At 46.7% G+C, this 27,653-nt stretch overlaps 2 protein-coding genes across 15 annotated transcripts in view; both read right to left on the bottom strand.

Annotated features, from left to right (window-relative positions):
• The window catches only part of LOC133363901 (uncharacterized), an 82,650-nt gene extending 78,982 nt beyond the window's left edge, over positions 1 to 3,668 (bottom strand). For 6 of the 11 annotated variants that reach the window (XM_061583593.1, XM_061583600.1, XM_061583599.1 and 3 more), the window contains exon 1: positions 390 to 976. The gene's annotated coding sequence lies outside the window, so the exon portion shown is untranslated. Of the gene's footprint in view, positions 1 to 389; positions 978 to 1,769; positions 1,914 to 3,482 lie in introns of those variants that run through there. The other 5 variants (XM_061583603.1, XM_061583602.1, XM_061583596.1 and 2 more) reach the window with 3 other exon arrangements.
• Positions 3,669 to 22,526: 18,858 nt separating this feature from the next.
• Positions 22,527 to 26,061, bottom strand: NAT8 (N-acetyltransferase 8 (putative)). Of its 4 annotated transcripts, none has more exons than XM_061583609.1 (3): positions 25,837 to 26,061; positions 24,851 to 25,024; positions 22,527 to 23,436 (listed from the first exon to the last, which is right to left on the bottom strand). In XM_061583609.1, the coding sequence occupies exon 3, from the start codon at positions 23,410 to 23,412 to the stop codon at positions 22,741 to 22,743; it is 672 nt and encodes a 223-aa protein (XP_061439593.1). In that variant the 5' UTR covers positions 23,413 to 23,436; positions 24,851 to 25,024; positions 25,837 to 26,061; the 3' UTR covers positions 22,527 to 22,740. The 4 variants fall into 4 exon arrangements, with proteins under 4 accessions (XP_061439593.1, XP_061439591.1, XP_061439590.1 ...); XM_061583607.1 differs by having other exon boundaries at positions 22,527 to 23,938; XM_061583606.1 differs by lacking the exon at positions 24,851 to 25,024.
• Between the last annotated feature and the right edge of the window lie 1,592 nt (positions 26,062 to 27,653).

The raw sequence follows: 27,653 nt of genomic DNA on the forward strand, positions 1-27,653 counted from the left end.
TTGTCCCGATCCCCGTGACGAAGAGAACCAGCATGCTGAAATGCTTCGTGCGACGGCGCATCTATTTATACACGCGCGCATAGAACTACATATTAATAAAAGAATGCCCCACGCACATACATCATCTTCTTGAAATCGTCACGCTAACCCGGCAAGGTAGGCCAGCACTTGCATTCCCACCGGATGAAGCGGCAACCCCGCGGCCACTTTCCCGGGAGGAAACACAGCGGGGCCTCAACACGCCCCGTCGAGTCTGCTTCGAGGGAGCCTCGCCCGGGAACGTCCAGCCAGCCCACAGCGCGGCGGGCCACATTCGCACCCAGAGCTCCTGGCTCAGGCGCAGCGTCCCCCCACTCCCACTCCCGCCCCCGCAAAGCCCCGGGGCTCACCGAGCACTCCCAGGCGGCGGACTCCGCTCGGGGCAAGACCTTCCTCCGGGTCGCAGGGAACCTCCAGCTGGGAAGGAGCCGCAGCCTTGCCCAGCACCGACGCCAAGCGCCCCGAAGCCGCGCAGGCAGATGCCCAAAGGAGCCGCCGGCGGGGAGTTTTTGCAGAGGGAGAGGAAAGTTGCCGGCCGGCCGTCCCCTCATTTGCCCCCAACGCAGCCACTCAAGGCGAGCCCCGGGTCTCTCCCGCGGGATTGGGCGGCGGTGGGGCGAGGGGGGCGGGAGGAGGAGGAGGGGTCACTTCGGTCCCTTGCAAAGGCGGGCGAGAATTTGCCGGGAAAAGGAGCCGCCGCGGGGCTCTAGGGCAGCGCAAAGAAGCCCCAGGGAAGCTGGAGACCGCCGGGCCCCCGAGAATGCCTCCGTGCGCCCGCGCGTGTTTCCCCTTGGAGAGGCACGGTGGGAGGGCTCAGCCTTTTGCTCGCCGGCCCGGGAGCGAGTTTCCCCGCCGCGCCAGGACATCCCACCCGGGAACGTCTCCCGGGCGACTCCGGTTTGGGAAGGCGGCGCCAAGCGCCTGCGCAGCGCAAAGGACTGGCCGAGCGCAAGAAAGCGAAAGCGGGGCGAGGCGCCGGCCGGAGCTCCAGGGCTTTTGGCCCAATGGCCGAGTTATGTATTCGGTTTATATCCCGCACTTCCTCCCAGTAGGAGCGCAGGGCGGCAAACGAAAGCAAGCACTCTAACGCATCATAAAAACTGACTTTAAAATACAGTAAAACAAAACCATCTTAATACAAAAGATCTTTGGGGGGAAAAGGTTAAAAACATTAAAAAGCAATTCCAACACAGTCGCAGACTTCCATCCCCATCGGATGAAACCAGCCCCCTGAAAAGCCTGAGTTTTTGTGTGTGTTTTTTTTTTAATTAAAAGTTGCAGGCCGTTTAGCATCTAATTTATTTAATGAGATGATCATTTATACTGCTGACATGTTCACGTTCCACAGAGTTCTTTTTGAAATGAATTGGTTTTTGCATTGCCCTTAGCACTTCACTACTGAGATAATTAACAAGAAATTGAAGCCTATAAAGGCATATTTATTATGTTGTTATTAATATCAATACTATTTATAGTTTTATTTATTTATTTTATTATAGTATACCGCCCCATAGCCGAATTATGTGAGCAACGTATGGATCTGTTTGGATATGTGGTATTATAATATTTATTTTGTGTTGAATGATGTATTTAAGCATGGCATGATGTATTTTAAAAGAGGCGGAGATGGATTCAGTCATCTTGTGAAATTTATTTGATTTAACAAAGTTTTTACACTGCTTAATTGTTAATAAAACCTCTAACAGAGGAGTGAGGAACCTTTTTCATACCTGAAAGACCGTCTTATCCCTTATATATCCAGTCAGTCACTGCACTCTGCAGGTGAGGGCCTCCTGCAGATACCGTCTTATCAGGAGGTCCGTTCTGGACAACATGGGAAACGGACCTTTAGTGTGGCGGCAGCTACCCTGTGGAATTCCCTACCGTTCAATATGTTGGCTATTAAACTGAGAAAGCAGAGGTTAAATTTCCACAAGTGAGCTACGTGACTTAGCAGCGAAAGTTGGCAGAGCTCGAGCCATCTTCAAGGACACGCTGCTAAGAAACCTAGGCTCGGGCAGCTGGCCTTATCTATATAGAGGGCCAGCAGACACTTGTGAGTGTGGGGGTCGAGGAGTTTGTATAGAGAGAGCTTGTGATATATTGTCAGTAAAGTGACTCTTAAAAACTTATTGCTTGTCCGGCTCATTGCTTCAACTGGCATCTAGCCTGTCACTATACTGTTCTGCATCCTGGGCATCTGCTTGCGCCAGATACAACATCCAACACAATATTAGACAGGCGCCATCTCTGCTATCTTTTTGGCACCCACTGAAGACCTTCCTCTTTCAACAGGCCTTTACAGACCTTACCCCCAGTCTGCGTCTGTGCTGGAATTGCTGTTTAAGATGTTTTTAAAATATTTTTGTATGAAAAATATGGTTTTTAATTTGTTTTTCAGATTTTGTAAAAGATATTTTGTTTTATAATACGTTTTATAGATGTGTTTAGTGTTTTGTCATTTGATTGCTGCCCTGGGCTCCTTCTCAGAAGAAGGGTGGGATGTAAATTTAATAAATAAATAAATAAATAAATAATAAATCCAGAGGGCCAGATACTTATCCTGCCAATCCTCTGAGGGCCAAGTGGGCAAAACCAAAGAAGGAAGTTAAAACCTACTAACAAGGCTATCACATACCAAAGTCATACTTTAGTTCCCAAGCCGCAAATAACTCCTCCCCTGCCCACAAATGCAAACCAACTATAGAAATAAATAAATCAAAGTCTAGTCAAGTTTAGGTTGCAGTCCTAACCACATCTACTCAGAACTAATCAAATACTGTTGAATTCAGTTGGACTTAATCCTTGTTAAGTGGAATTAGAATTGCAACCTCAGTCTCCAAATCCATATTCAATACCTGGGCAGCCTGTTGATAATAATAATAATAAATTATTGTTGTTATTGTGATTAAGTTCTCAACAAATCTGTGGTTAGGTGCCAAGGCACAGAGGTGGGTGCAGTAGCTATTATGCTGCTTCTCTTTTAGTAAAAGAAATTAGAGCACACAATCCCATACCCAGCTTAAAAACTGACCACAGTTAATACGTAAACCAAAAAAAGCTTCCAAAACAACATGAAACACAGCCCACAAACCCATCCCTGGCCCCCACAATGTTAAAAACTGCCCCCGTATAACAAGTTAAAAAAACTGTCCGCAAATAAAAAGGCCTTTTTAAAGCCTCAAGTAAAATAAAATAAAAAATCAGTTTCCAAAATCAGCCAGAAACCGGAGCCGACAAGCACCTACGAGACTTAAAACCCACACCCTAAATAGCAAGTTTAAAAATTGCAGCTTCCTAAACCAACATGAATCACAGCACACTAGCCCATAAGCAGTCCCAACAATGTTAAGAATTGCCCCCCAATACCAAGTGCTTTTTCTAACCTCAAGGATATCTTTAAAAATGAAGCAGAATGAATGAAGGAATAATTGCTTCCTTACCCAAGCAAGCTCCCTGGGTGACCTTGGGCCAGTCACTGCCTCTAAGCCTCGGAGGAAGGCAGTTGTAAACCACCTCTGAATACTCCTTATCATGAAAACCCTGTTCATAGGATTGCCATAAGTCGGAATCAACTTGAACGCAGTATATTTTATACCCCAGCAAATGGCAGAAGAGGCTTCAGTCAGAAGCACCATCCCAAGTGCTACTTTCTGCACCCCACCAGTAACTGAAGGGAGGAAAGCAGGCGTCAGACTCATGGGCAGAGTGCCCAGGGTGACCATAGCAACCACCATAGGGCGGGGGGGGGCTTCAAAGGTGTCTTCAGGCAAAGTCTCTTTCAGATATGTATTTTAGCAATTAGGGTCAACCACTAGGAAAATGTTTTGAAGCACATTTCTTCCATCCTGGGAACTGTAGTTTGACCCTCATAGAGCTACAATTCCCAGCACCTTTAACAAACTACGGTTCCCAGTTCTCTTAGGGGGAAGCCAGTGTAGTGTAGCAGTTAGAGAGTCAGACTGGGACCTGGGAGATAACTCTGCCATGAAACTCACTGGGTAACCTTGGGCAGTCATTGTCTTCCAGCCTAACCTCCCTCACAGGGTTGTTGTGAGGATAAAATCTTGGGGGAAAGACGGAATATCGATGCAAACATTTAAAAAAACAAATGTGCTTTGAATGTATGGTGTGTATGCATCGACAGGTGACATTGGGTGATTGACAGATAGGCGTGGCTTAGCTAGAATGGCCTCAAGGGCCAAACTGGAACCCTTGGTGGACCAAGCATCTAAGCGGTTTATTAGTCTTTTGTCCCATGGAGTTTCCACAACTGTTCATGCAAATAGGGATTTAGCTGAAGCAGAAAAGGACACCAGACAGGTTTTTTTGGGTGAGTTAATGAAAACTTTTAAGAAAGGGAAGGGCCTCTCTGGAAGCAGGAAGCCTGTCTTTTGAGAGGCATGCTACGTTCACACATTCGTAGGAACATAGGAAACTGCCTTATACTGAATCAGACCATTGATCCATTTGACTCAGTACTGTCTACAATGACCGGCCGCGGCTCTCCAAGGTTTCAGGAAGGGAGTCTCCCTCAGCTCTGCCTGCGGTTGCCGGGGAATGAACCTGGGACCTTAGAATCATAGAACAGTAGAGTTGGAAGGGGCCTATAAGGCCATCAAGTCCAACCCCCTGCTCAATGCAGGAATCCAAATCAAAGCATTCCTTCTACGTGCAAGGCAGATACTCTGCCACTGAGCTACACCCCAATTCACCAGACAGATTTGGCTGGTTGGGATCCAGAGAGCTACTCTGAGGACAGAAAACTATGGCGGAAGGGCCCTTTGCGCAAAGGAGCCTGGCTTCCCAGCACACATGGGGGCCTGAGCATATTGCTAACCCTACTTCACCTAAAACCCTAGCAGTTTCCTCCAGGGATCTTAAGGACCATATTAGCTGATGTTGGTGCCATTATACAAATCTATGGTGGGATTGCCCTTGGAATACTGCGTGCTGTTCTCATCTCAAAAAGGATATTGCAGAGTTGGAAAAGGTTCAGAAAAGGAATTCTTATAATAAACAAATAAACTATATATTCTTTAGGAATAATAAGGTTATAATATTTTAATAGGCAAACCAAAGCTAGAATTCTCTCTTTCTCTCCTTGATGCTGTTTCTTTCAGGTCCCTTCTTGGAATGTACAGTATGCTGGTACAGCTAGGACCAGGAGATAAGATAAAGGGAGTAAGATCCTGGTACAGCAGTCTCTGTGTCTCCAAAGGGTCAGGAAATGTCAGCTTTGGGATGTATTAGGTCATAGAAGTGATCTTCTGAATAGTATCTGGTTGGCTAGATCTTAATGTTGGCAGCATAATGTCTATGTAATACTTATGTGTAACTTTTGGATTGGAAGATGCTAATTTCTTTGTCCTGGAGGGAATAACAATCTAGGCAGCAGTGCCATGTGGCAGAGCTCCATCGAACATCATGGGAAACTGACTTTCTGTACATTTCTTACTAAATAAAGGCCTACCTTTTTGCTACAAGCCTGTGTCTTCAATTTCTTCAGGACTCCCGGTCCAGCGGACCCCTAAGTTCCCCATCACTCCCGCAAGAGGTAGTGATGGCCACCAGGTTGGATAGCTTTACAAGATTAGACATATTGATGAATGAACAAAGGCCACTAGCCACCATGGCTGTGTTCTACCTCCACTGTCGGAGGCAGTATGTCTTTGAACACCAGTTGCTGGAAAAAGCAGGAGGAGAGAGAGCTCAGATCTTGCCTGTGGGCTTCCCATAATGGGCTGCTGTGAGAACCAGATGCTGGAATAAATGGGCCACTGGTCTGATCCAGCTACAGGGCTCTTTTTATGTTTTAGAGATCCCTTTTAGGATACTGGGAATCTCTATAGTAGATCTATTCTTTCTCAGAAAAATCAGTTGTTGTTTATGTGCCTTCAAGTAGATTACGACTTATGGCGACCCTATGAATCAGCGACCTCCAATAGCATCTGTCGTGAACCACCCTGTTCAGATCTTGTAAGTTCAGGTCTGTGGCTTCCTTGATGGAACCAATCCATCTCTTGTTTGGCCTTCCTCTTTTTCTACTCCCTTCTGTTTTCCCCAGCGAATCATGTCTTCTCTTTATGTGTGCAAAGTACGATAACCTCGGCTTCATCATTTTAGCTTCTAGTGATAGTTCTGGTTTAATTAGTTCTAACACCCAATTACTTGTCTTTTTTGTGGTCCATGGTATCCGCAAAGCTCTTCTCCAACACCACATTTCAAATGAGTTGATTTTTCTCTTATCCGCTTTTTTCACTGTCCATCTTTCACATCCATACATAGAGATCAGGAATACCATGGTCTGAATGATCCTGACTTTGGTGTTCAGTGATACATACATATAAAAATCCATTTTGTAGCCATAGTCCTAATGTCTCTGTCAACCTGTCAGGTATGTAATGCCTAACTCTTTGGCCCCAATTATATTGACTTACAACCTCCTTTCCTCCTGATCGCTTTGGCGCCTCCCTTTCTTGGGAAGAAGGTCAACTGACAGTCATAAGAGTTGTTATCATAAGCAAACGTTCTTGCATGTTCACATCAGCTTCTATTCCCTCCTTTTAGTTACATTCTTGCAAAGCCACATCCAAAACACAGTCCTAGTTCTCAGAATGGGCTGGGTTTGCCTAGTGGCCAGAGTCCTCAGTAGCAGGCCCAGGCTAACTGTCAATTTTAATTCACTAAGGAGTGTTTTTGAAAAAAAATAAATAAATCACCAATTCGATTCAAGGAGGCATTCACCCCCACATTTAGGTATGCTTTCTGTTGGCCAGGGCCACATACACTACTCCAACCATTGGCACTGCTGGCTAAGCACTCGTGAGAATTTAGGAGTGTACGTGGGGTGTACACTCCCTGGGGGCCAAATGCAGCCCTCCTGGCCTCTCTCTTTAGCCCTTAGAACTCTCCCTGGCCATGCCCATTCTGCACCCATCACTGGCCCTGCGCCACACCCTCCTGGAGTTTTTTGCCTGGCTGGAATAGGGCCGTGATTGGCAATGTCTCTTGCTTGTCTGGGTGGAGGCTGGAGAGAGGGGTGCAAGTCTACAAACCTCTGAAGTTTGCATGGCTCCAAAGCAGTCGCCTGCACAGTGGGAAGGCTCACATCCATTGCACCGCCCACTTTTGCCTCTGACCACACCCATCACTTCCACATGCCCTGCCCCCCAAAAGTTGCCTATAAGGGAATGCAGCCTTCAGGCTGAAAAGGGGTTCCCCCTTCCTGGAATACAGGAAGCTGCCATATACATTGTTTAGTGAATGAGGTGATAACGAGGCTTTCAAGTTCTACTATTGTTTAAGACAGATTAGCACAGAAGAAGTCAGAGCATGGCGAAAATAATCAAGCAGAGGATGGATAATTCTTTCCTTTTATGGACCTCCTACTTCATGCTAGCAATTTAAGTGCATCATCACAAGACTCCATAATCTAGCAACACAGTGATCTGCATCTCTAAACTCTCCTTGGGCGCATGGCTGTGGGGCCTATCATGATAAACTCCTGCACTTCAAAATTTATCACTGTGCTACTGGTAAAAATTGGTAAGTTGCTGATTAAAACGTGTGTCCATCTGTAGCTTTTAAATTATTACATTGAAGCAATTGCTATATCTACCAGGAGATAGATCACCAAAAAGTTGTTTGAACTGAACCAAGTCAGCCTAGTATGGCCAAACACATTTCCTAATTCCAGAGGACAGAACAAATGATTTAATGTTTTGTTTTCTTGGTCAATTGTTTCCATGGAGTGAAGAGATTTGTCACCAAACTGGAATTTAAATGCAGAGAGTCTTTACAAATGAGAGAGAGTCTTTACAAAAAGATTGGTCTTTTCTGGCTAATGCTAGGATAGTGTCTTTCGGTTATTCCTTGGCTACGTCCAAATACTAGCATACCTTTAAAAACAATTTAACCTATAAAGAGCCTTGTTTACCTTAAAAACCCCAAAATGTATTTTGGCATAAGCTTCTGTGGACTATAGGCCACATCATCAGGTGGATTAATTGTATATGCATGGCTGTGTGTAGAGGGGGAGAGATGGCAAACAGTGAGGTCAGATTGAAATGAAGTGCATTAAACAACATAAATAACAGTTGTGATTCACAAAACTTAACACAGACATTCTGGCATTGGTGGTGGTGGTTGTTATGTGCCTTCAAGTCAATTGCTACTTATGGTGACCCTATGAATCAGTGACCTCCAATAGTATCTGTTATAAACCACCCTGTTCAGATCACACAGTATAATGTGCTGAAAACTCCTTGTTTCGGTTTAAATCACAAGTGTTACCACTGAACTTCCTGACGTATTTTGATTCAGTAGTTTCTCCTTGCAGTCTCCCTTTGAAGTTCCTTTGCTTCAGGATGGCCACTTTAAGATGGGGCAACTGTGGAGGGGGGGGGACATTTCAACCTTCCAGGACCTTGTGTCTTAACGTGGCCACCTTTCACTTAAAGGTGAAGCCATGCATCCTTGTGACTCAACATAATACCTCACACCTCTGTTGAAGTGGCACTGAGTCCCCAAAAGCTGATGCCACAAGTAAGGCAGTGCAAGACACGTTGTTGGCTTTGCAGCAAAAGACTAACAAGGCTGCCCCTCTGGAAATTGTTACAATGGAAACTAGGGTTGCCAGGTTCAAGGCCTGAGACTGATCCTGTATCTTTAGGAGAAAAGAAAGTCACCCAAGTGCAGGTGTTCTTGCAACACTGTAATGGCAAAAACCACAAAGTGGAATTCTCCCTTCTCCCTGCACAACTTTTAAAGATACAAAAGACCTCTTGGAGGCTGGGCCTGGCAACCAAGAGGTCTTTTGTATCTTTAAAAATAGTGCAAGGGGAAGGGAGAATTCCACCTTGTGGTTTTTTCTGTTACAGGGTGCAAGAACACCTGCACTTGGCTGACTTTCCCTTCTCCTAAAGATACAGGATCAGTCTCAGGGATTGAACCTGGCAACCCTAATGGAAACCAATGTGAAGAGTTCACTTTGAGGAAAGCACTTCATCTTTCCTTCGATGCTAGCAAATGCCCTCTGTACTTTCAGAGGAAGGTTTCCCAGACTTCTGAGTATCTTGCTCCTTGTGGAGCTTTGTTCTGAAGTGGTCCTTGACCCCAACCCAAATTGTTAAGCATGTCAGTGAAATAAAGTCAAGAGGCATCAGTGCACAATCAACATTTATTAATCAACAATCACCATCACTAGGAATCATAAAAAAGCAAGTAAAACAAGTGAAAATAATAATTCCATACTTTTTTCTTCTCTAATGAGATGGCTGGGCCTGACAGGCTTTAACAGCTGTCCTGGGGTGTAAGTTTGAGTCTCAAGTCATGACTCGGAAAATACATTTTAACCACCACCACCACCAAAAAAAAAAAAAAAAAAGCGCCTTGTGAAGGATTTGCAAGCTTCTGAGGGGTGGGAGAAATGAACAAATGGGGTCTGCTCAAGCCCCCAATAATTCTTAATAAGAATTATGGAGGAGGAGGGATGAAGATTGGAAAGGCTGTGGGCTATGAGGTTTAAAACCTCCCCTCCCTGCAATATGAGTTTCAGGAGTAAGGAAAGGGAGGATTAAGAATGAACACATGTTCCTTTCCCACTTTCTAGATCGCACCCCTTGTTTTAAAATCCAGCCAACTAGCCAGCCTCAAACCTAAGGAAGTTTCCTTTGGGACCTCATGAACACCTCACTCCCCCACCCCCTAAACAGCACTCTGTTCCAGCATTTCTAGAACTGTGACAAGAAGAGGGGTGGGGGTGAGGATATACTGCAACATTTTGTTGCAGGTCCTGCTTGTCATAACTAAAATTGCAGTTGACAGGCCCCTTCCGTATGGGTCCTTTCCCCCCACAATGTACAAAAAGCACTGCCTTCTTTTGGGGTGGTTTGGTTTTGCTTCCAATCCAGACTGACTGATGCTCAGCCACTTCAGTTTGCAATTAGATGGAACACAGCAGGGTAGTGGCAAATTCAGTAGTGCAGGGTCCCTTCATTATAATCACAGCCACACACCTTGTTTTCTGCTGGATTGAGAATGAGATCCTTGTTAATGTCTTCTCCCAGAACAAGAGAAGTCCCCAGGAGCCAATAAGAATGAAAGGGGGTGTGTGTTAGCTACTTAAAAGAGTCTTCTCAGTGGCTGACTCACCTCTTTTCACTCTGATTGACTCCAGTCAGCAGGAAAGGACAAGCAAGCATGATAGACGACTCTTCTCAGCAGCTAACACACACCCTTTTCATGCTGATTGGCCAGTAGGATGCTGGGGACATTGGGACCCTGCTCCCAAATAAGTAAGGGGTCTAAGACCCCTGAGACCCTGGACGACCACACCCCTGGTGGAACTTTGTGGCAGCATCCTGTCTGTATAATACCCTCCCTAGATCCACATGCCTGGCGATTATATTCATGAACTTGCTGTTCAGGTAAAAACATTTGTATTCGCCCGGGCATAGCTTTTCATTCCTGCTGTTTTGAATTGGTTTTTAAAAAACAAAACCCGGAACTTTTGTGTGTGCGTTTTTCACCCGATGCTGTGTGGTGTAAACTTTGTGCGTGGGTGGTTTTCTATCCTACTTTTCTATCCTACTATCCCGATCGGGGCTAGCTGGGCTTCTGCCTGCCCCGCCGGCCCGAAAGGCACAACCGCCGCCCCTTCCCAAGACTTGCGCGGGGCTGGTTTCATCCCACGTGGACGGAAATAGGCAGAGGCCGGACTGGGCGCAATTCCTGGGAAATCTGGCCAGCGCTTCTCCCCGCTTTCCCTTCTCGGAGCGCAGGCCACCCGTTTCCGCTGCGGAGGCTCTCTGCCCTGCCTTTTGCGGGGCTGGATGGAGAGGTCTGGAGGGGCCTCGAAGCCTCCCTCAACTGGCCCTGGCTTGAATGCGACCGGCTGTACAAAGGGAAGAGTCTCGTCTGTTGCTCCACCCACTCCTGTGTGGCTCCACCCACTACTGGCATGCACCCCCCCCCGAAGGTGGCCCATGAGGGGATGTGGCCTTTGGGCTCAGTAAGGTTTCTCTCCTCCCCCATCTCCGTTTTGAGGATGGCAGGCGGTGGCTTGAGGTGGGGCTGCCCCCTTGCTGCCTGGCTCCTCCTAGGCATCTCCTGAAAGGGGGGGCTGAAATGCGGCAGGGGCAATCAGGGGAAGCCCCCCAGCAGCTTGCCCTCTGCAGCCATTGGGGAGGCAGGCAGGCAGTGGCTGCCTGGGTGAAATGTGTCTCGGTGCCCCTTTTTGACTGCTTGCCAACCTGTCAACACTGGCCCAGCTGAGCCACTTGTATGGCCTGGGTAGCCCATCCCCAAGGAGGGACTGGCCCTATTAAGTGGCCTTCCTTATTGTTCTCCACTGGTGTTTACCCTCCACGGGGACGTAATCGTGTGTGGAAACTGCCTTTTGCACTAGGATCTCCTAAGCCAGCAAAGGCAAGGAAAAAGATGCCATTGGGCATGATCCTGTGGGAAGGTCTCGAGCACAAGCCCCCCTGAGATATATGGAAACTCTGCAAGAACTCTCCCTGGAGACCTTCTTGCTGCATCAGGCCTGGTACCTGAAACAGCAACTAGGCAGAGAGCTTTTTCGGCTCAAATGCCTTTTAAAATTCCCCCAGTGCCGAAACAAAAAAGCTGGCTGTTGGCTAACAGCCCAGAACTCGATTCTGAGGGTGGGGTGGAGTTTATTTCAAGGAAAATAAGCAATTGCTGAAAAGAGGAAACTCATTTTCAAAGGCAGCATTTCTCTCTCTGAATGAGAAGCATAAAGGTATTTTTCTTTTAATCTTTGAGGCTTTTTGTCTTATTGTTTTGTGGTGGTGTGCTTGTCCTTGCAACAAAACTGTTCCCATTTCACAGGTAGAGAACAGAGTGAGAGAAAAAGGGTTAACATATCCATGGCAGAGGTGGCACTTTGAAACCAAGATCTAAAGTGGTGATGGGCAACCCACCGCAAAAAAAAGGTTGAGAGTCTAATTTGTTTAAGCTGCTGTTCTCAACCTTGGGTCCCCAGATGTTTTTGGATTACAACCCTGTAAGGTAGATAAACAGCCACCACCCCTTGACCTGGTCTCCTACTCTAGGCCAAGAGGAACTCTGGGCACCAATAGACTGGCAGAGATTCGCAAGGGCTAATTTACCCTCACTGCTCTGGAGCCTCCAGCCAAACTCAAATCAGTAGTCAGGAGAGGGTCGTCCAGGGTCTCGGGGGTCTTAGACCCTTTACTTTTATGGGAGCAGGGTCCCTATGTCTCCAGCATCCTGTGAGCATGAAAGGGGAGCATCTTAACCACTGAGAAGACTCTTCTTACATGCTTCCTTGACCTTTCATGCTGATTGGAGCCAATCAGAGTGAAAGGAAGTGAATCAGCCACTGAGAAGAGTCTTCTCAGTAGCTAACACTATCCCCTTTCATGCTTATTGGCTCCTAGGGATGTCTATTGTGAGAGAACACATTAACAAGGATCTCATTCTCAACCTGACAGCAAAAAAGGGGAGGGGATGTGGCTATGACTAACATGAAGGGATCCTGTACTTCTGAATTTGCCACTACGCTACTGGTAGTCAGTAGCTTTGTGTCGGTTTGGGTTAGGGAAAGTGGTTTATCATGGCAGTAAGACCTGCATCTTGAATCTTCTGGAACACAGCAGACAAGTGCCTACTCCAAGGGAAGCTCGGAGAATAGCAACAAGGGAGAGGGCCTTCTCAGTGGTGGCGCCCAAATTATGGAATGATCTCCCTGATGAGGTGCGCCTGGAGTCAACACTGTTATTTTTTTGGCACCAGGTCAAGACTTTCCTCTTCTCCCAGGCATTTTAGCATGTGTTCTATATTGTTTTAAATTTTTAAATTGTGTTTTAAATTGTTTTTAAAAGATGTATTTTAAATTGTATTTGTTTTTAGTTATTGTAAACCGCCCAGAGAGCTTCGGCTATGGGGCGGTATACAAGTTAAATAAATAAATAAATAAATAAATATGAGAATCCCAATCTGAACTAAAAATCTGAACTGTCCATGGTGCTTGAGAAGCTCCTTGAAAGTTCAGTCTAAAACCTGGAACAGATTCCATTGCCTCACTGACATGGAGCCACCCTCCGCCACTGGTGGCAGATGAGCAGGCCCCATGTATGGGATGGACAGATACCTGTTCACACAAATGACCACTCTGTACCCCCACTTTGTTCATACATACATACAACCCCTCTCTCTCTTTTTAGGCTTTGCCACGGCAAAGGAGGTGGGGAGCCACATGTGCCCATGGGCTGTGGCTTGCCCACCTGGGGTCTAAATACTGCTTTCCACATGGCAGCTCAAGCCTGGAACTCCCTGACATGCAACAGAGGGTCTGGCTTCATAATAAATGTGTAGTGATTTACAGTTACAGAGTATGGCCAGGAGATGAGCTGTCACTCAGTGCAGGCTTTCCATGCAGAAGTGCCTGGATTCAATCCCTGGCCGCAAGCCCAGTTAAAAATAATCAGGCAGTAAGTTGCATGTAGGGAGGCCCCTTTGGAACTCTGCTAGCTCCAATATCCTGGCTTTATGATGAGCTGCTAGCTATTTCTGCTGCAGACCTGGCTGCCCCATCTCATTGCTCAAAGAGCCAGCCAGATGTTTGGAGTTGGAGCAGCGGCAGCTGGTGGCACCATGTCAGTGGGATCCACTTCAGGTTTTAGCCCAAACTTTCAAGGAGCTGTCCAAGGTGCTGCTAAAGCACCTTGCTGAAACTTCGGACTAAACTCCAGAGTGGATTCCACTGCCCCAGTGACATCGAGCCAATGGCTGCCACTGAATTTGAGGCTCCTGTCTGCCCTCCCTCCTCCCTCCATTTCAAATTTCCTTTGCTGGAAACAGGGAGGGAATCCTGTACACAAGCCCCATAACCCTGCTTGGGGCACTGTGGAAGGCAGGAGGTGTGCATGTATTTTTGTGCTGCAATGTTAACACGTCAAATGTACATGCGGGCCCCGCTTATATGGCGGGTTCCATTCCGGACCCCCGCCATAAAGCGGAAATCGCCGTAAAGCAGAACCCCATTCTCTATAAAGGTTCGGGCTATTTATGACTTTGAAGCTGCTGAAGATAATGAATTAACATTTAAAGCTGGAGAACTTATCACTGTGCTTGATGACAGTGATCCAAACTGGTGGAAAGGTGAAACTCATCAAGGGACAGGATTATTTCCTTCTAATTTTGTAACTGCTGATCTTACTGCTGAACCAGAAATGATGAAAGCCGAGAAGAAAACAGTGCAATTTAGTGATGAAGTTCAAGTTGAAACAATTGAACCAGAGCCTGAACCAGTTTATATCGATGAAGATAAAATGGACCAACTGTTACAAATGTTGCAAAGTGCAGATCCAACTGATGATCAGCCAGACCTCCCGGAGCTGATCCATCTTGAAGCAATGTGCCATCAAATGGGACCTCTCATTGATGAAAAGCTAGAAGACATTGACAGGAAACATTCAGAGCTCTCAGAGCTCAATGTTAAAGTGATGGAGGCACTCTCTTTATATACCAAGTTGATGAATGAGGATCCAATGTATTCGATGTATTCAAAACTACAAAACCAACAGTATTATATGGCTCAATCTGGTGTTTCTGGCTCTCAGGTTTATCCAGGGCACCCTCAAAGCAATGCATACTTGGTAGCAGGAAATGCACAGATGAGTCATGTTCAAGCTTACAGTCTTCCATCGGAGCAACTTCCGCCTCTGAATCAAAGCACAGTTCCTCCAGCAGCAAGCTCTGGATTACCTACCCAGCCTGTTCAGACACCTTACACAAAGTAATAATGGATGTTGTTTGGTTCTTTTATTGTTTGTTTGTTTTGTTTTCTTGATTTATTGTATTTATTGTATTTATACATTGCTTGTTTTTTATCTTTTTGTACACCGCCCAGAGAGCCTTCGGGCTTAGGGCGGTATATAAATTAAATTAAATAAAATAAATAAATGCATCGCGTGAAAATAACGCGAAAACGGCGCAAAACGGCGCAAAAGAGCAAAAAATACATTTAAAATTGAAAATGAAAGCCACCACATCAGCAGAATGCCTTAAAGCGGAACGCCGTAAAGCGGGGCCCTACTGTATGTTTGTTTTTGTTTCTAAATGTTGGTTTATACACCTAATTTTGCAAGCTTAAAGGAAGTTGCAAGCCAATGTGCCTTTGATTTGGGTTGTTGGAGGTTTCTTATGGGTTTGTAAAAGGTGGGCTTCCTTGCTCAAATATCCATTTAAAGAGAAGCTCTTGAATGTTGGGGCAAGGTGTTTATGGTTTGGCCCTATTTTTTTGTCTGAATTTTAAAAACTACTGAACAAAACTTACATGAACACTTTGTCACATGTGGAGGCTCTGTATTTTTTGGCTCTAGTGTTGCTGAACGACATCTCCCATCATCTCTGATCTTTGGCTCTGCTGGCTGGGGCTGATGGCAGTTCTAGTTGAACTGCATTTGGAGAGCTCCAGGCTAGCCACCCCCGCCTAACCTCTAGGGGGAGAACCACCGTGCCGTGCAATAATTGGCCTGTAGGTGGCAGAGAAGAGACACATCAGCGCCACACAAGGATGGGGCACTGGGTGCAACTTCTCGGGGTCTGAAAGGATGTATGTCACCTCACTTTTGTGCCTGCATCTGGTAAAGGGTTTTTGTGTTGTTGCAAAGACAAAATTGGCAGTATGGAGGGGTGGGTGGGAAGAAAGTCATGTATTCAACACAGGAAGCAAAGTCTCCACAAATGTCTGTCCTCAAATTTTGAAATGGCAAGGAGGAGCCTGCTGTGTACTGTTAAAAAGTGTCTAGAAGGGAATTCTGTACGTATGGCACAATTCAGTTGTAAAAAGTTTTCTCTTTTAACACTGCTATTAAAAGCAGGTCATCGTTGCCAGTGGGCACATTTGCCCTATCCATTTAAAGCACTTATTTTCTTACTTGCTTACTTACTTATTACATGATTTATATCCCACCTTTCTTCCAAGGAGCGCAAAGTGCCATATGAACATGGTTCTCCCCTTCCTGATTTTATCCTCACATCAACCCTGTGAGGTAGGTTAGGCTGAGAGACCGTGACTGGCCCAGGGTCACCCAGTGAGCTTCATATCTGAGTGGGGATTCGAACCCTGGTCTCTCAGGTCCTCCTCTGACACTCTAACCACTACAGCACACTGGCTCTCTGTAGTGCCACTTTAAACAGTCATGGCTTCCCCCAAAGCTTCCTGGGAACTGCAGTTTGCTAAGAGTGCCTGAGCAGTAGTGGCTGGAGAGGTGGGGCAGGTATGGGCACTGATGTTCTCCCGGCTTCCGAACATGGCAGGTTGTTCCTGCTGATAGCAGGAGGGGACAAATCACAGGAGCCTCTTCAGCTGGTATAGGTGCTAAGAGTTGTTAGGAGACCCCTTTGCCCCTCATAGAGCTACAAACCTCAGAGTAGCTTAACAACCAATCCCTCTTCCCAGGAAACTCTGAGAATTGTAGCTCTGAGAGTAGAAGAGGGGTGTATGGGAAATAGGCCAGAAGATTGGCAAGGAGATAAGATGACCTGTGATAATTGTTGCTTCATGTTTGATTTTCTGACTCTTTGAATCTAGCAGCCAGGCCCTTTAGGAGACTGTAAGCTTGTGTGAGGCTTAATTGGGTATTTCCCCAAAGAGACTGTAATCTTGCTAGCTTAATTAGTTGTTTTTCTCAAAAGTAGCCAGCTGTGCAGGACAACATCCTTGAAGTTTGAGAGAATTCCATCCAGGGTGGATAGCTGATGTTCTTGGCTTATCTGCAAAAATATTCATAAATATTGATAAAGGTTGAGAACCTGACCTTCCAGCCAGGTGCAACTAATTAAGCTGGTTCAAACTAAGTGCAACCAATTAAGCTGGTATGAATTTCAAAAAAGATGCTTAACAACCAAGAACATGGCCATCACGACAGGTGATGCAAATGTACTAAGATGCTGTAAGATAAAGAACTTCCTTTGCTGAGTGCCCCTTTTAGGTTGCTATTATAAGACTGAAGGGGAGCGCATTAGCGACTGAGAAATCTCAGTGGCTGACTCAACTCCTTTCACGCAGATTGGCTCCAATTATCAGGAAAGGACACTGAAGACATAGGGACCCTGGTCCCCAAAAAGGGGTCTAAGACCCTGGGACCCTGGATGACTACACCTCTGCTTTCTCTTTCCTGATTTCCCTCCACCCTCAATTGTCAGCATAACATGACTACTGAACATATGAAGTCTTTTATTCTTGACTTGTTCTACATATTGTTCTTATATATTTCTGCAAACCTTGGGACTTTCCCCAGCCTAATTCCATTCTCTTGTGCATGGATGGTGCTGTTTTGGCTACATAAAGAACACACTCACCTCTGGACATCAGAAATAAAGGGAGCGGTACTGGCTCTGAGACTGCTTGGTTGCCTATAGCCTTGGGACTTCTGCCCACTGACAGCCTTTATCCTCCATGAATTTGTCTTCCCTTTTCCCTGCTTTTCGTTTTAGAGCTGTCTGCTTCTACAGCAATGTTTGTCTCTGTTTAAGCACTTCCTTCATTACCTTTCTCATTTCCCTAAGTTGTAACCTCCCGTTAATTGACATACAAGGAGGGGATTCACTCAGCCACTCCCCTCCCCACCCCCACTTTAAGACAGGAAAACAATAGCTAGTTCTTCTGTAGCTTCAGTAGTAGACCGTCTGCCTTGCATGAAGAATGTCCCAAGTTCAATCCCCAGCAACTGAAGATGGGGCTTCAAGAGATCTGGCCTGAAAGCCTGGTGAGCTGCTGCCAGTCAGTGCAGACAATACTGAGCTAGATAGACCATGGTCTGACTTGGTACAAGGCAGCTTCCCATGTTATCTCTCTCTCTCTCACACACACACAAAATATAAATCTGTCCAAGCTGCTGAGATGGGTATTGGAGATGCTGTTTTAGAGTGGTTCCAATCCTATCTGCAGGGTCGCTCTCAGAGAATAGCATTGGGTGACTGTCTTTCAGCCCCCTGGCAGTTGTGCTGTGGGGTCTGCAGGATACCATCTTGTCCCCCATGCTGTTTAACATCTATATGAAGCCCTTGGGAGCGGTCATCAGATTTGGGGTGAGGTGTTAGCAGTACGCTGATGATACCCAGCTCTATTTCTCTGTAACATCTGAATCGGGAGAAGCCATGCAAGCCCTGGACCACGGCCTGGACTTGGTGGTGGGCTGGATGAGGGCCAATAAACTGAGTCTGAATCCTAGCAAGACGGAGGCGCTGTGGGTTGGTGGTTCCTGAGTTCGGAGAATTGGTCAGTTGCCTGCTTTGGATGGGGTCATACTCTCTCTGAAGGAGCAGGTCTGTAGCCTGGGGGTGCTCCTGGATCCATCTTTGTCGCTAGAGGCCCAGGTGACCTCAGTGGCTAGGAGTGCCTTTTACCAGCTTTGGCTGGAAGGACAGTTGTGGCCATTTCTGGACCAGGATAGCCTGGCCACTGTTGTCCACGCACTGGTTTCAGACAAGGAGTCCTTTCCAACCCTACCCAGATTCAGTTGCCAGCTTCTGCAAGTAGGGCTGTGAAAGACACTTGTCTTAAGTCCTGGAGTGCCACTGCCAGTCAGAGCAGGCAATACTAAGCTAGAGGGACCAATGGCCTGACACAGTACAAGTTAACATATATAACGGTATAAACATTTTATTTCATAACGCTTCTATATGTCTTCTAATATCAAGTCTGGACTTATGCGTTCTTGAACTTTGTTATTCCAGTAAAACTTAAACAAGCTCCATTTTTCTCAATAAAGATCTTTAATTTGACTGCCTTCTCTTACTCTTATTAGATTTGTGAGTTTAGTTATCATTATTTATTTATTTATTTATTTATTTATTTATTTCATTCCATTTCTATACCGCCCTTAGCCAATGGCTCTCTGGGCGGTTCACAGCAAGGAATAAAATACAATACAGTAAAAATCAGATAAAATCCCTAAAACAGACAACTTAAGCATTTAACAACATGAAATAAAGTAACTAACATAACACAATTAAAATGCCTGGGAGAATAAAAAGGTTTTGACCTGGCGCCGAAAAGATAGAAGAGTAGGCGCTAGGCGCACCTCATCGGGGAAACTATTCCATAATTCGGGGGCCACTACTGAAAAGGCCCTAGATCTAGTAACAGCCCTCTGAGCTTCCGCATGGGACGGGACTTGGAGGAGGGCCTTAGATGTTGAACGTAGTGAGCGGGTAGGTTCATAGCGAGAGAGGCGTTCCGCAAGGTATTGTGGTCCCGCACCGTGTAAGGCTTTATAAGTCAAAACTAGCACTTTGAATCTGGCCCGGAAACAAATAGGTAGCCAGTGCAAACGCGCCAAGACAGGTGTTATATGTGCTGATCGTCTGGTCCTCGTCAGCAGTCTAGCTGCTGCGTTTTGCACTAGCTGTAGTTTCCAAATCGTCTTCAAAGGCAGCCCCACGTAGAGTGCATTGCAGTAGTCCAATCTCGAGGTTACCAGAGCATGAACGACTGAGGTGAGGTCAACATTATCCAGATAGGGGCGTAGCTGGGCTACCAGCCGAAGATGGTAGAACGCATTCCGTGCCACCGAGGCCACTTGAGCCTCAAGAGACAGGAATGGATCGAAAAGGACCCCCAAGCTACGAACCTGTTCCTTCAGGGGGAGTGTAACCCCATCCAGAACAGGTTGAACATCCACCACCTGGGTCGAGAAGGCACCCACCAACAGCGTCTCAGTCTTTTCAGGATTGAGCTTCAGTTTGTTAGCTCTCATCCAGTCCATTATCACGGCTAGGCAACGGTTCAGCACGTTAACAGCCTCACCTGAAGAAGATGAAAAGGAGAAATAGAGTTGCGTGTCATCAGCATACTGGTGACAACGCACTCCAAAGCTCCTGATGACCGCTCCCAGCGGCTTCATATAGATGTTAAAGAGCATAGGGGACAGGACCGATCCCTGCGGGACTCCACAATGGAGAGTCCAGGGCATCGAATAATGTTCCCCAAGCCCTACCTTCTGGAGACGACCCGCCAAATAGGAGCGGAACCACCGCCAAGCGGTACCTCCAACTCCCAATTCCGCAAGTCTCTCCAGAAGGATACCATGGTCGATGGTATCAAAAGCAGCTGAGAGGTCAAGCAGAATCAACAGGGTTACACTCCCCCCGTCTCTCTCCCGACATAAGTCATCATACAGGGCGACCAAGGCTGTTTCAGTGCCGAAACCGAGTCTAAAACTGGATTGAAATGGATCCAGATAATCGGTTTCATCCAAGAGTACCTGGAGCTGGTTGGCAACCACACGCTCTAAAACCTTGCCCAAAAATGGGATGTTCGCAACCGGTCTATAGTTGTTCAGATTGTCTGGGTCCAGGGAGGACTTCTTCAGGAGTGGTCTCACCACCGCCTCTTTCAGACAGCAGGGGACCACTCCCTCTCTCAAGGAGGCATTTATCACTTCCCTGGCCCAGCCGGCTGTTCCAGGCCTGGCAGCTTTCACTAGCCAAGAGGGGCAAGGATCCAGAACAGAAGTGGTTGCCCGAACCAATCCAAGTACCTTGTCAATGTCCTCAAGCTGTACCAACTGAAATTCATCCAATAAATGAGGACAAGACCGTGCTCCAGATACCTCATTAGGTTCAACTGCCATAATATTGGAGTCTAAGTCCCGGCGGATGCATGCGATTTTATCTTGGAAGTGCCCAGCAAAGTCATTACAGCAGGTTTGAGATGGTTCTAAGATGTCCAGAGGGCTAGAGTGGAGAAGCCCTCAGACAACTTTAAAAAGCTCCGCTGGGCGGTTAAGAGATGATTATTAATAATAATATTTATATATTTAAATTTATGAGTTTAGTTATCATTCTTATTAGTAATATTTATTTTATTTATATATTTAAATTTATTAATTTATTACCTGCCCTTCACCCTGAGGTCCCAGGGTGGGCTACAACCTTTAAAACAATTTTAAAAACAACTTACAATCTAAAATGGTATGCCATCTCCCAGACTCTGGTGAGCCAGGAATTTATTAATAGTGGAAGAGGATTTTTCTGATTTTTTGCTTCCTGACGTTTCTAAGGAAGCACCTGCTATCTGCGATTCTTGTATTAAACATTACAAACTCCTTAAACACTGCCTACCAGCTAAATCGCAAGTGCCCTCTAACCGGACAAAAGCTTTGTTAGTTGATTACTCTGTCCAGCTGAAAGTTGCAGCCCTCATTTACAACATTAACGAAAGGACTGAACGGATTATGATGGTACAAAACAAAGGAGGTTCTCTGTTTTAGAAAACTCCAGAGCCTCACATCCTTCCCAGAAAGTTTTTTAGAGCGCCATATCGTGGCAGGCCACATTGCCTCTGACTCAGTGGTAGGCTGGACTATCAGGAATTTGTGGTCTGGGATGATGGCTGGGGCATGCTTTGCTTGTTCTTTCTTTTTCTCTGAGAGGCCTGCAGTTCAGGCTGAGAGGCTTAACCAAAAATGGAAGAGCAGAAAGCAGGGAGCTGGCCCCTCAACGAGAAGTGTGCAATCCCTGACTCCTGCAAGGTTTTCACTTCTGCCATCAGGTGATCACCTCCCCCTCCAGAATGCAATTTTAAAAGGTACGCTACCATTTGCCCCCAGGACATGCTTGATTTCAGGGAAGATTTGGCCATGGTCAACCAGGCAGTCATTGGCCATTGATGTTTTAACTTGAGCTGAGAACCCAACTTGAGGTTAAGTCAGGCCCAGGCTGTGACAACATAGCACCAGCCTTGCCTCTGAGAAAGCCCTACCGAATAAGTATGAATCCTGCAGTATCAGTGAGTTGTAATTAGGGATGGGTGAAGATGCTAATTTTGGTTTCTCTCTGTTTCTCATTTTTCCAGTCTTAAACAGTAGCTTTGTGACAAATTCAGAAGTGCAGGGCCCTTCATGATAGTCACAGCCACACCCCATCCCCCCTTTTTCAACTGATGGGTTGAGAATGAGATCCTTGTTAATGCCTTCTCCCACAACAATAGGAGCCAATAAGCATGAAAGGGGAGAGTGACAGCTACTGAGAAGACTCTTCTCAGTGGCTGACTCACCTCCTTTCACTCTGATTGGCTCCAATCAACAGGAAAGGACAAGGAAGTATATTAGAAGACTCTTCCCAGTGACTAACACTCAGGCTGATTGGCTCATAGGACACTAGAGACATAGTAACCCTGCTGGGACCCTGCTCCCAAAAACGTAAGGGGCCTAAGACTTCCCAAGACCCTAGATGACTACAACCCTGGTCTTAAATTCAGTTCTTCATATTTCCACAACAGACTGCAAGTATTTTTTTTTAAAAAAAAAGCCCTCGTGAAAATTTATCAGCTTTCTGGTGCGAATTTCTCCTAATGTGCACATTTTGGCTATTTCCCTCAATGTAAGCATTTTCTGTGTTATTTTCACTATGTAACACGAGCACATGGATCTCTGTACACGTTGCTTAGCTGGAGAGCCACGGTCCAAAATTTGGAGAAGTGTGAATTTTTAGGGATGGGTGCATTTCGGTTTGCCTCTTGTTTTGGAAATGGCAAATTAGGCAAGTTCACCTTGCAATGCAAACTGAATTGAATTCCTCCCCCGTCCCTTGTTGCACCCTCACTGATACGGCCTGTCTGAAAGCAGGCCACAGCCTGCTCTGTGATCCGAGGCTTCCACGCGGTCCTGCGGTCCGTGGGTTGCTATCTGAAGAAAGGCCTCAGTGAGACCCTCCAATCTCGTAGCGATAGTAGTAGATATAAAACTGCAGCAGCTTAGTCAGGAGGGTGGGGGATTCCTCCTTGACCCTGTGGAAGCCCAAGCCCTCGTATGTCCGCTGAGCTGCATACTGTACCATGGAGGTTCCCAACACAACCTCCTTGTACCCACGCTCCTGGGTAAAGTGGATGACTGTCCTGGTGAGCGCTTTGGAAATCCCGTGGCCTCGATGCCCCTTCTTCACAGACATGCGCTTCAGCTCCAACGCCCTGTGCCTCAGAGAGGGGTCCTCCGGATGGATGGCAGCCACGATGCCCACCGCCTCCTCACCGGCCTCCACCACCCAGAAGTTGCAGTCCTTTGGCTCCAGGTAAGTTTGCCGGATATCCAGCAAGTCCTTGGCGAGGGCCTCTTGGACATACTCTGACCAGACGCCCTTCATTTTTATCCAGGCCACGACCAGGAGAGCAGACACGGCTCCAAGGGAAAACAGGAAAGAAGCAGAGATTGCATAAGCCACGAGGAACATGCCCACCACCAGCAGGTGGGTCTGGGGGCGAGCAAGAATGTGCCGGAAACCAGCAGAAGCATGCTCGTTGATCCCCTGGGAGAACATGGTGCGCACCGCCTCATAGTCCCTGTCTTCATACCTGCGAATGCAATACTCGCCCATGGTGAAGTCCTATTCCTTGTTTCCCTGGAAAACAGAGGCAGTGACTAATAACAATAATAATAAATTTAATTTATGTGTCGCCTATCTGGCCACTCTAGTCAAATTTTCTCTAGTTTTGACTAATTGTTTGTTTCAAATGGTTAGGTTTAGCCTTTAAAGTCTTGTGGCTAAACCTTTTCGGACCAAGGGTGACAATGACCCATGGCCAACCTCCTGGGGGGCCGTGTGTCAAAGTGGGTGGGGCCGAACTGGAAAAGTGGACACAGCAATGATTGTAGTTGTCAAGGTTGCTTTCCAAAAGACTTTCCCATCAGCCGCTCCACGCTATTTTCAAACCTTTTTCTAAACAATTCATTATTTTAAATTACTTTTAAAAAGTTAATGCCTTATTTGTTATTATACTTTCTTCTTTTCTCCTTGTGCTGAGGTGTACATGATTTTGCTTCTGTAAGGCAATGCTTCTTGTGTTTGGGGAGTTTATTTCTGTTTGGGGCCTTCCTTTGTTGCTTGTTTTGTTTTGGTAATGCTGAAAAATAAAAACATGAATTACAAAAAAACCCCTAGATTTTAGTTTTTAATGACACATTTGGGGGGCCTTGGAAGGGTCACAAAAAACTTATTTTTTTAATGGATACATTTTTGGGAGACCGCAAAAAATATTTTGGTTTCACAGTGGGATACCTATGGGAGCATCAGTAAAGAGATTTATTTTAAAATGGAGAAAGAAAAGGAGGGGCTTTGGAAGGGGCATAAAACCCCATAAGTGCAGTCAATTAAAAATCCATCAAACTTTTTTAAAAGCCAATTTTGGGAGGGAGCCCGGAACGAAGTAATCTGTTGGGGTGGCGTGGTGAGCAAGGGCAGAGTCAATGATGGGTGGGGTCACCCTTTCTCTCCCCCTCCCCTCTAGCTCAGATCACTCTTGCCAGAGGTCTGAACTGACTGCTTGCAGACTAACCTCTCCTGCCATCACTCCAACTATTTGGTCTCCCCCACCTTTTCCCTCTCCATCCCCCTCTCCCCACCAATCTGCAAGACTTAGGCCATGGCTGGCATTTCCCCCAGCCCTGGACAGATAAGGACACGCAGGTCTGAGTCATTTTCCTATGGGAAAAATGTCCAAACCAGTCCTGCAGTTTCATTTACAATCCCCAAAAGGGCTTCCTGATCTCACGGCCTCTGTTTCCTTACAGACGGTGGAAACCGGGCTGGGCCTGAGCCAGGCTCCTTTGGCCACTGCAGCTCAATGGCCAGCTCCCACCAACGACTCTGCAGGAGAGCAAGGTTTTCTTTGCATTATTTAATCACAAAATTGGCTGGGCATGAAACAAGGCACCCTATGCATGCAAAGCAGGTCTTTTACTCTTTCCCCCCCACCAGCCTCTGCTGCGTTGTCATCACTGGACAGTAAAATCTTTTTTATCCCCATCTACACCACCTTTAAGATCCTCCGTGGCGCAGAGTGGCAAGCGGCGGTAACGCAGCCGAAGCTCTGCTCGCGGCCGGAGTTCGATTCCAACGGAAGGAGGAAGTCAAATCTCCGGTAAAAGGGGTCGAGGTCCACTCAGCCTCCCATCCATCCGCGGTCGGTAAAATGAGTACTCGGCATATGCTGGGAGGTAAAGAAAGGCCGGGGAAGGAACTGGCAATCCCACCCCATATGTACGGTCTGCCTAGTAAACATCGCAAGACGTCACCCTAAGAGTCGGAAACGACTCGCACTATAAGTGCGGGGACACCTTTACCTTGCACCACCTTTAAGAAGAGGCGAGCTTCTCAGAGCATCCCACAAGCTAAACCAAAGTCTATCTTTTTGTATGAAATTTGTAGCCTGTGGGTCTTCCAGAGTTAGTCACCCATGTTACCGGGGAAAGGGCTGTGGATCCTTTTTTTCAGCCTGAGGGCTGCATTCCATTCTGGGCAGCCTCCTGAAGCCCACATGCAAGTGGCAGGTGCCAGACAAGATATTCTTGGGGGGAGGGGAAGGGCTGTAGCTCAGGGGCAGAGCCCCTGCCTTGCATGCAGAAGGTCTCAGGTTCAATCCCCAATGGCATCTCCGGTTGGGGGGGGGGAGATCTGGTTTGAAAACTCTGGAGAGCTGCTGCCAGCCAGTGTAGACAACACTGGGCTAGGCGACCAACTGGAGCCCATTATTCCGTGTCCTGCACTCTGGGACGATCGAGAACAGCTCCTGGCCCTCCTTTGCATGCAACCTTTCAAGCACTTGAAGAGTGCTATCCTCTCTCCCCTCAGTCTTCTCTTCTCCAGGCTAAACCTGCCCAGTTCTTTCAGTCTCTCCTCACTGGGCTTTGTCACTAGTCCCATCATGGCTCGTCCTGGTTCCCCTCCTCTGATCCTGCCCTTAAGAGATGCTTCCTTGGGTCCTTTTTTATGACGCCCTCTCACCCCCCTGCTTTCTCTTACTTGCCGCCGGATGCTTCGCCGGGGTCCTCGCTGACCTCCCGACTTCCAGCCGCCCTTCTTGCTTTACCCGACAGGTGCGGGCAACCCCTTGAGCCCCATTCGTGACAGGGGATTGCAATTATTCCCCAGGAACGAGGAATTCCCAGCAAGGGTGGATTATGAGCTCGCGTTAACGAAGTCCCTGCCCGCAGCTGGAGAGAGGCCAGCGATCCATCCTCCTCCTCCTCCTCCTAGCAGCCAACCAGAAAACGGGGGCGGCGCACGCTCGAGGCAGAGGGCAAGGCAGGACAGGCGGGGCTTCCGTTCCTCCCCATCGGACCTTGCAGGCAGCCTTGCCAGCCCCCACCTTCCTGCACGCATGCAAGTCACAAGGCAGTATTGAACAGGAAGGGCCGTTTGGCAGCACAGCAAATGCGTCTCCATCAAGAGGCGTTGAAGGGGGGGGGGAACCTTTCCTCTCTCTCCCTCTCTGCTAAAAGTAACTGGTCCTTGACACTTGCGTCCCGTGAGAATGCATCACATACGTTAATTCCACCCGCTTCTGATGGAGACGTGGAGCGCAGGGCAGGCTGTTGCATTTACGGTGAGATGGTTATTCACCCTTGGTCTTTCTGACCCATTGGTGTTAATTGTGCAACAACCAATACCTCCTAAGGCCCAGCTGTGGCTGTGCTCCCGTCGTTAGGGGGTGAAATGAGAACATATTGTTTAAGCACCTTCTGGTACAATTGTTGATGGCAGCTTGAATGGAGACTGCACATTTTTTGAAAAATAAAGAGCGGGTTTTCTATTCAGCGCTGACAGCACAGAATCTGGCAAATAGCCTTGCCATTTATTTATTACATTTATACCCCACCTTTCTTTTCATGATGGAAACCCAAGGCGGCTTACATATGGTTCCCAGGCGGTCTCCCATCCAGGCACTGACTTGACCCTGAGCTGGCCTTATGTGTCTTCAGATAAATTTTCAGAGACAATTTCCCTTTTTTATATATACATTAATGTCCATAAAGCAGGGGAAGGCGAATACCCTGTTTCCCAACCGTCATTTGGGAAGGATATGTCAGTGTAATGTAATATTGAGCATGCAGGCATAATACTTATTCATGTGACTGTGCCGATATTGTTTGGTTGTAATAACTGCAGTCTCAGAACAAACTGCTACTGTTTATTTGGCTGTTCAATGATAATTTTTTCAATAAAACATCCAGCTATTATGAGAGGTACCACATTGAATTGACTGTTTATATATATATATACACACACATAATTGTTATTAACAAAACAGGTTTTTATTTTACTAGCAAAACTTTTCAGCTTCCGCTTTCATCAGCTGCTAACATACAAATGGTGTAAGGCGGCAGTTATAGAGCTTTGAGGATGGAATACCCAGAGGGGCTTCATTTGCAGAAGCTTAAGTGATGTTTGTACTGTCCTCCAGGTTCAGGCCATGTGGTGCCAATGTGTCCAGGGAGTATATCCAGAAGTTCTCCCTCTGAGTCATTGCTGTTGAATCCGTTGGCATCTCTGTAGGTGTTATAGACAAGTCCAACAGGCTGTGGCCCTCAGTGTTCAAATGTTTTGCAACTGGTTGCTCCACTTTTTAAGTCAAGATTGCCACTTTGTGGTAGGTCAGCTGTAGTATTCCCTACATATTGGATACGGCATCCTGTTTTTTTGCATTCGATGACATTATATTGCAGTACCTGCAGGCGATGTTAGATGTAATATGTTCTGCCTGGCCTAGTGCTTTTGAAAGTAGTTGTCTCCATGATGTGTACACAGGTGATACAGTGTTTGGAGTGACGATGAGATTC

This window comes from Rhineura floridana, chromosome 9 (assembly GCF_030035675.1).
Source record: "Rhineura floridana isolate rRhiFlo1 chromosome 9, rRhiFlo1.hap2, whole genome shotgun sequence".
NCBI classification, from domain to species: Eukaryota; Metazoa; Chordata; class Lepidosauria; order Squamata; family Rhineuridae; genus Rhineura; species Rhineura floridana.

Excerpts from the sequence above, each read along its gene's own strand:
- NAT8 (XM_061583606.1), bottom strand. The coding sequence starts at position 23,412 with ATGGGCGAGTATTGCATTCGCAGGTATGAAGACAGGGACTATGAGGCG.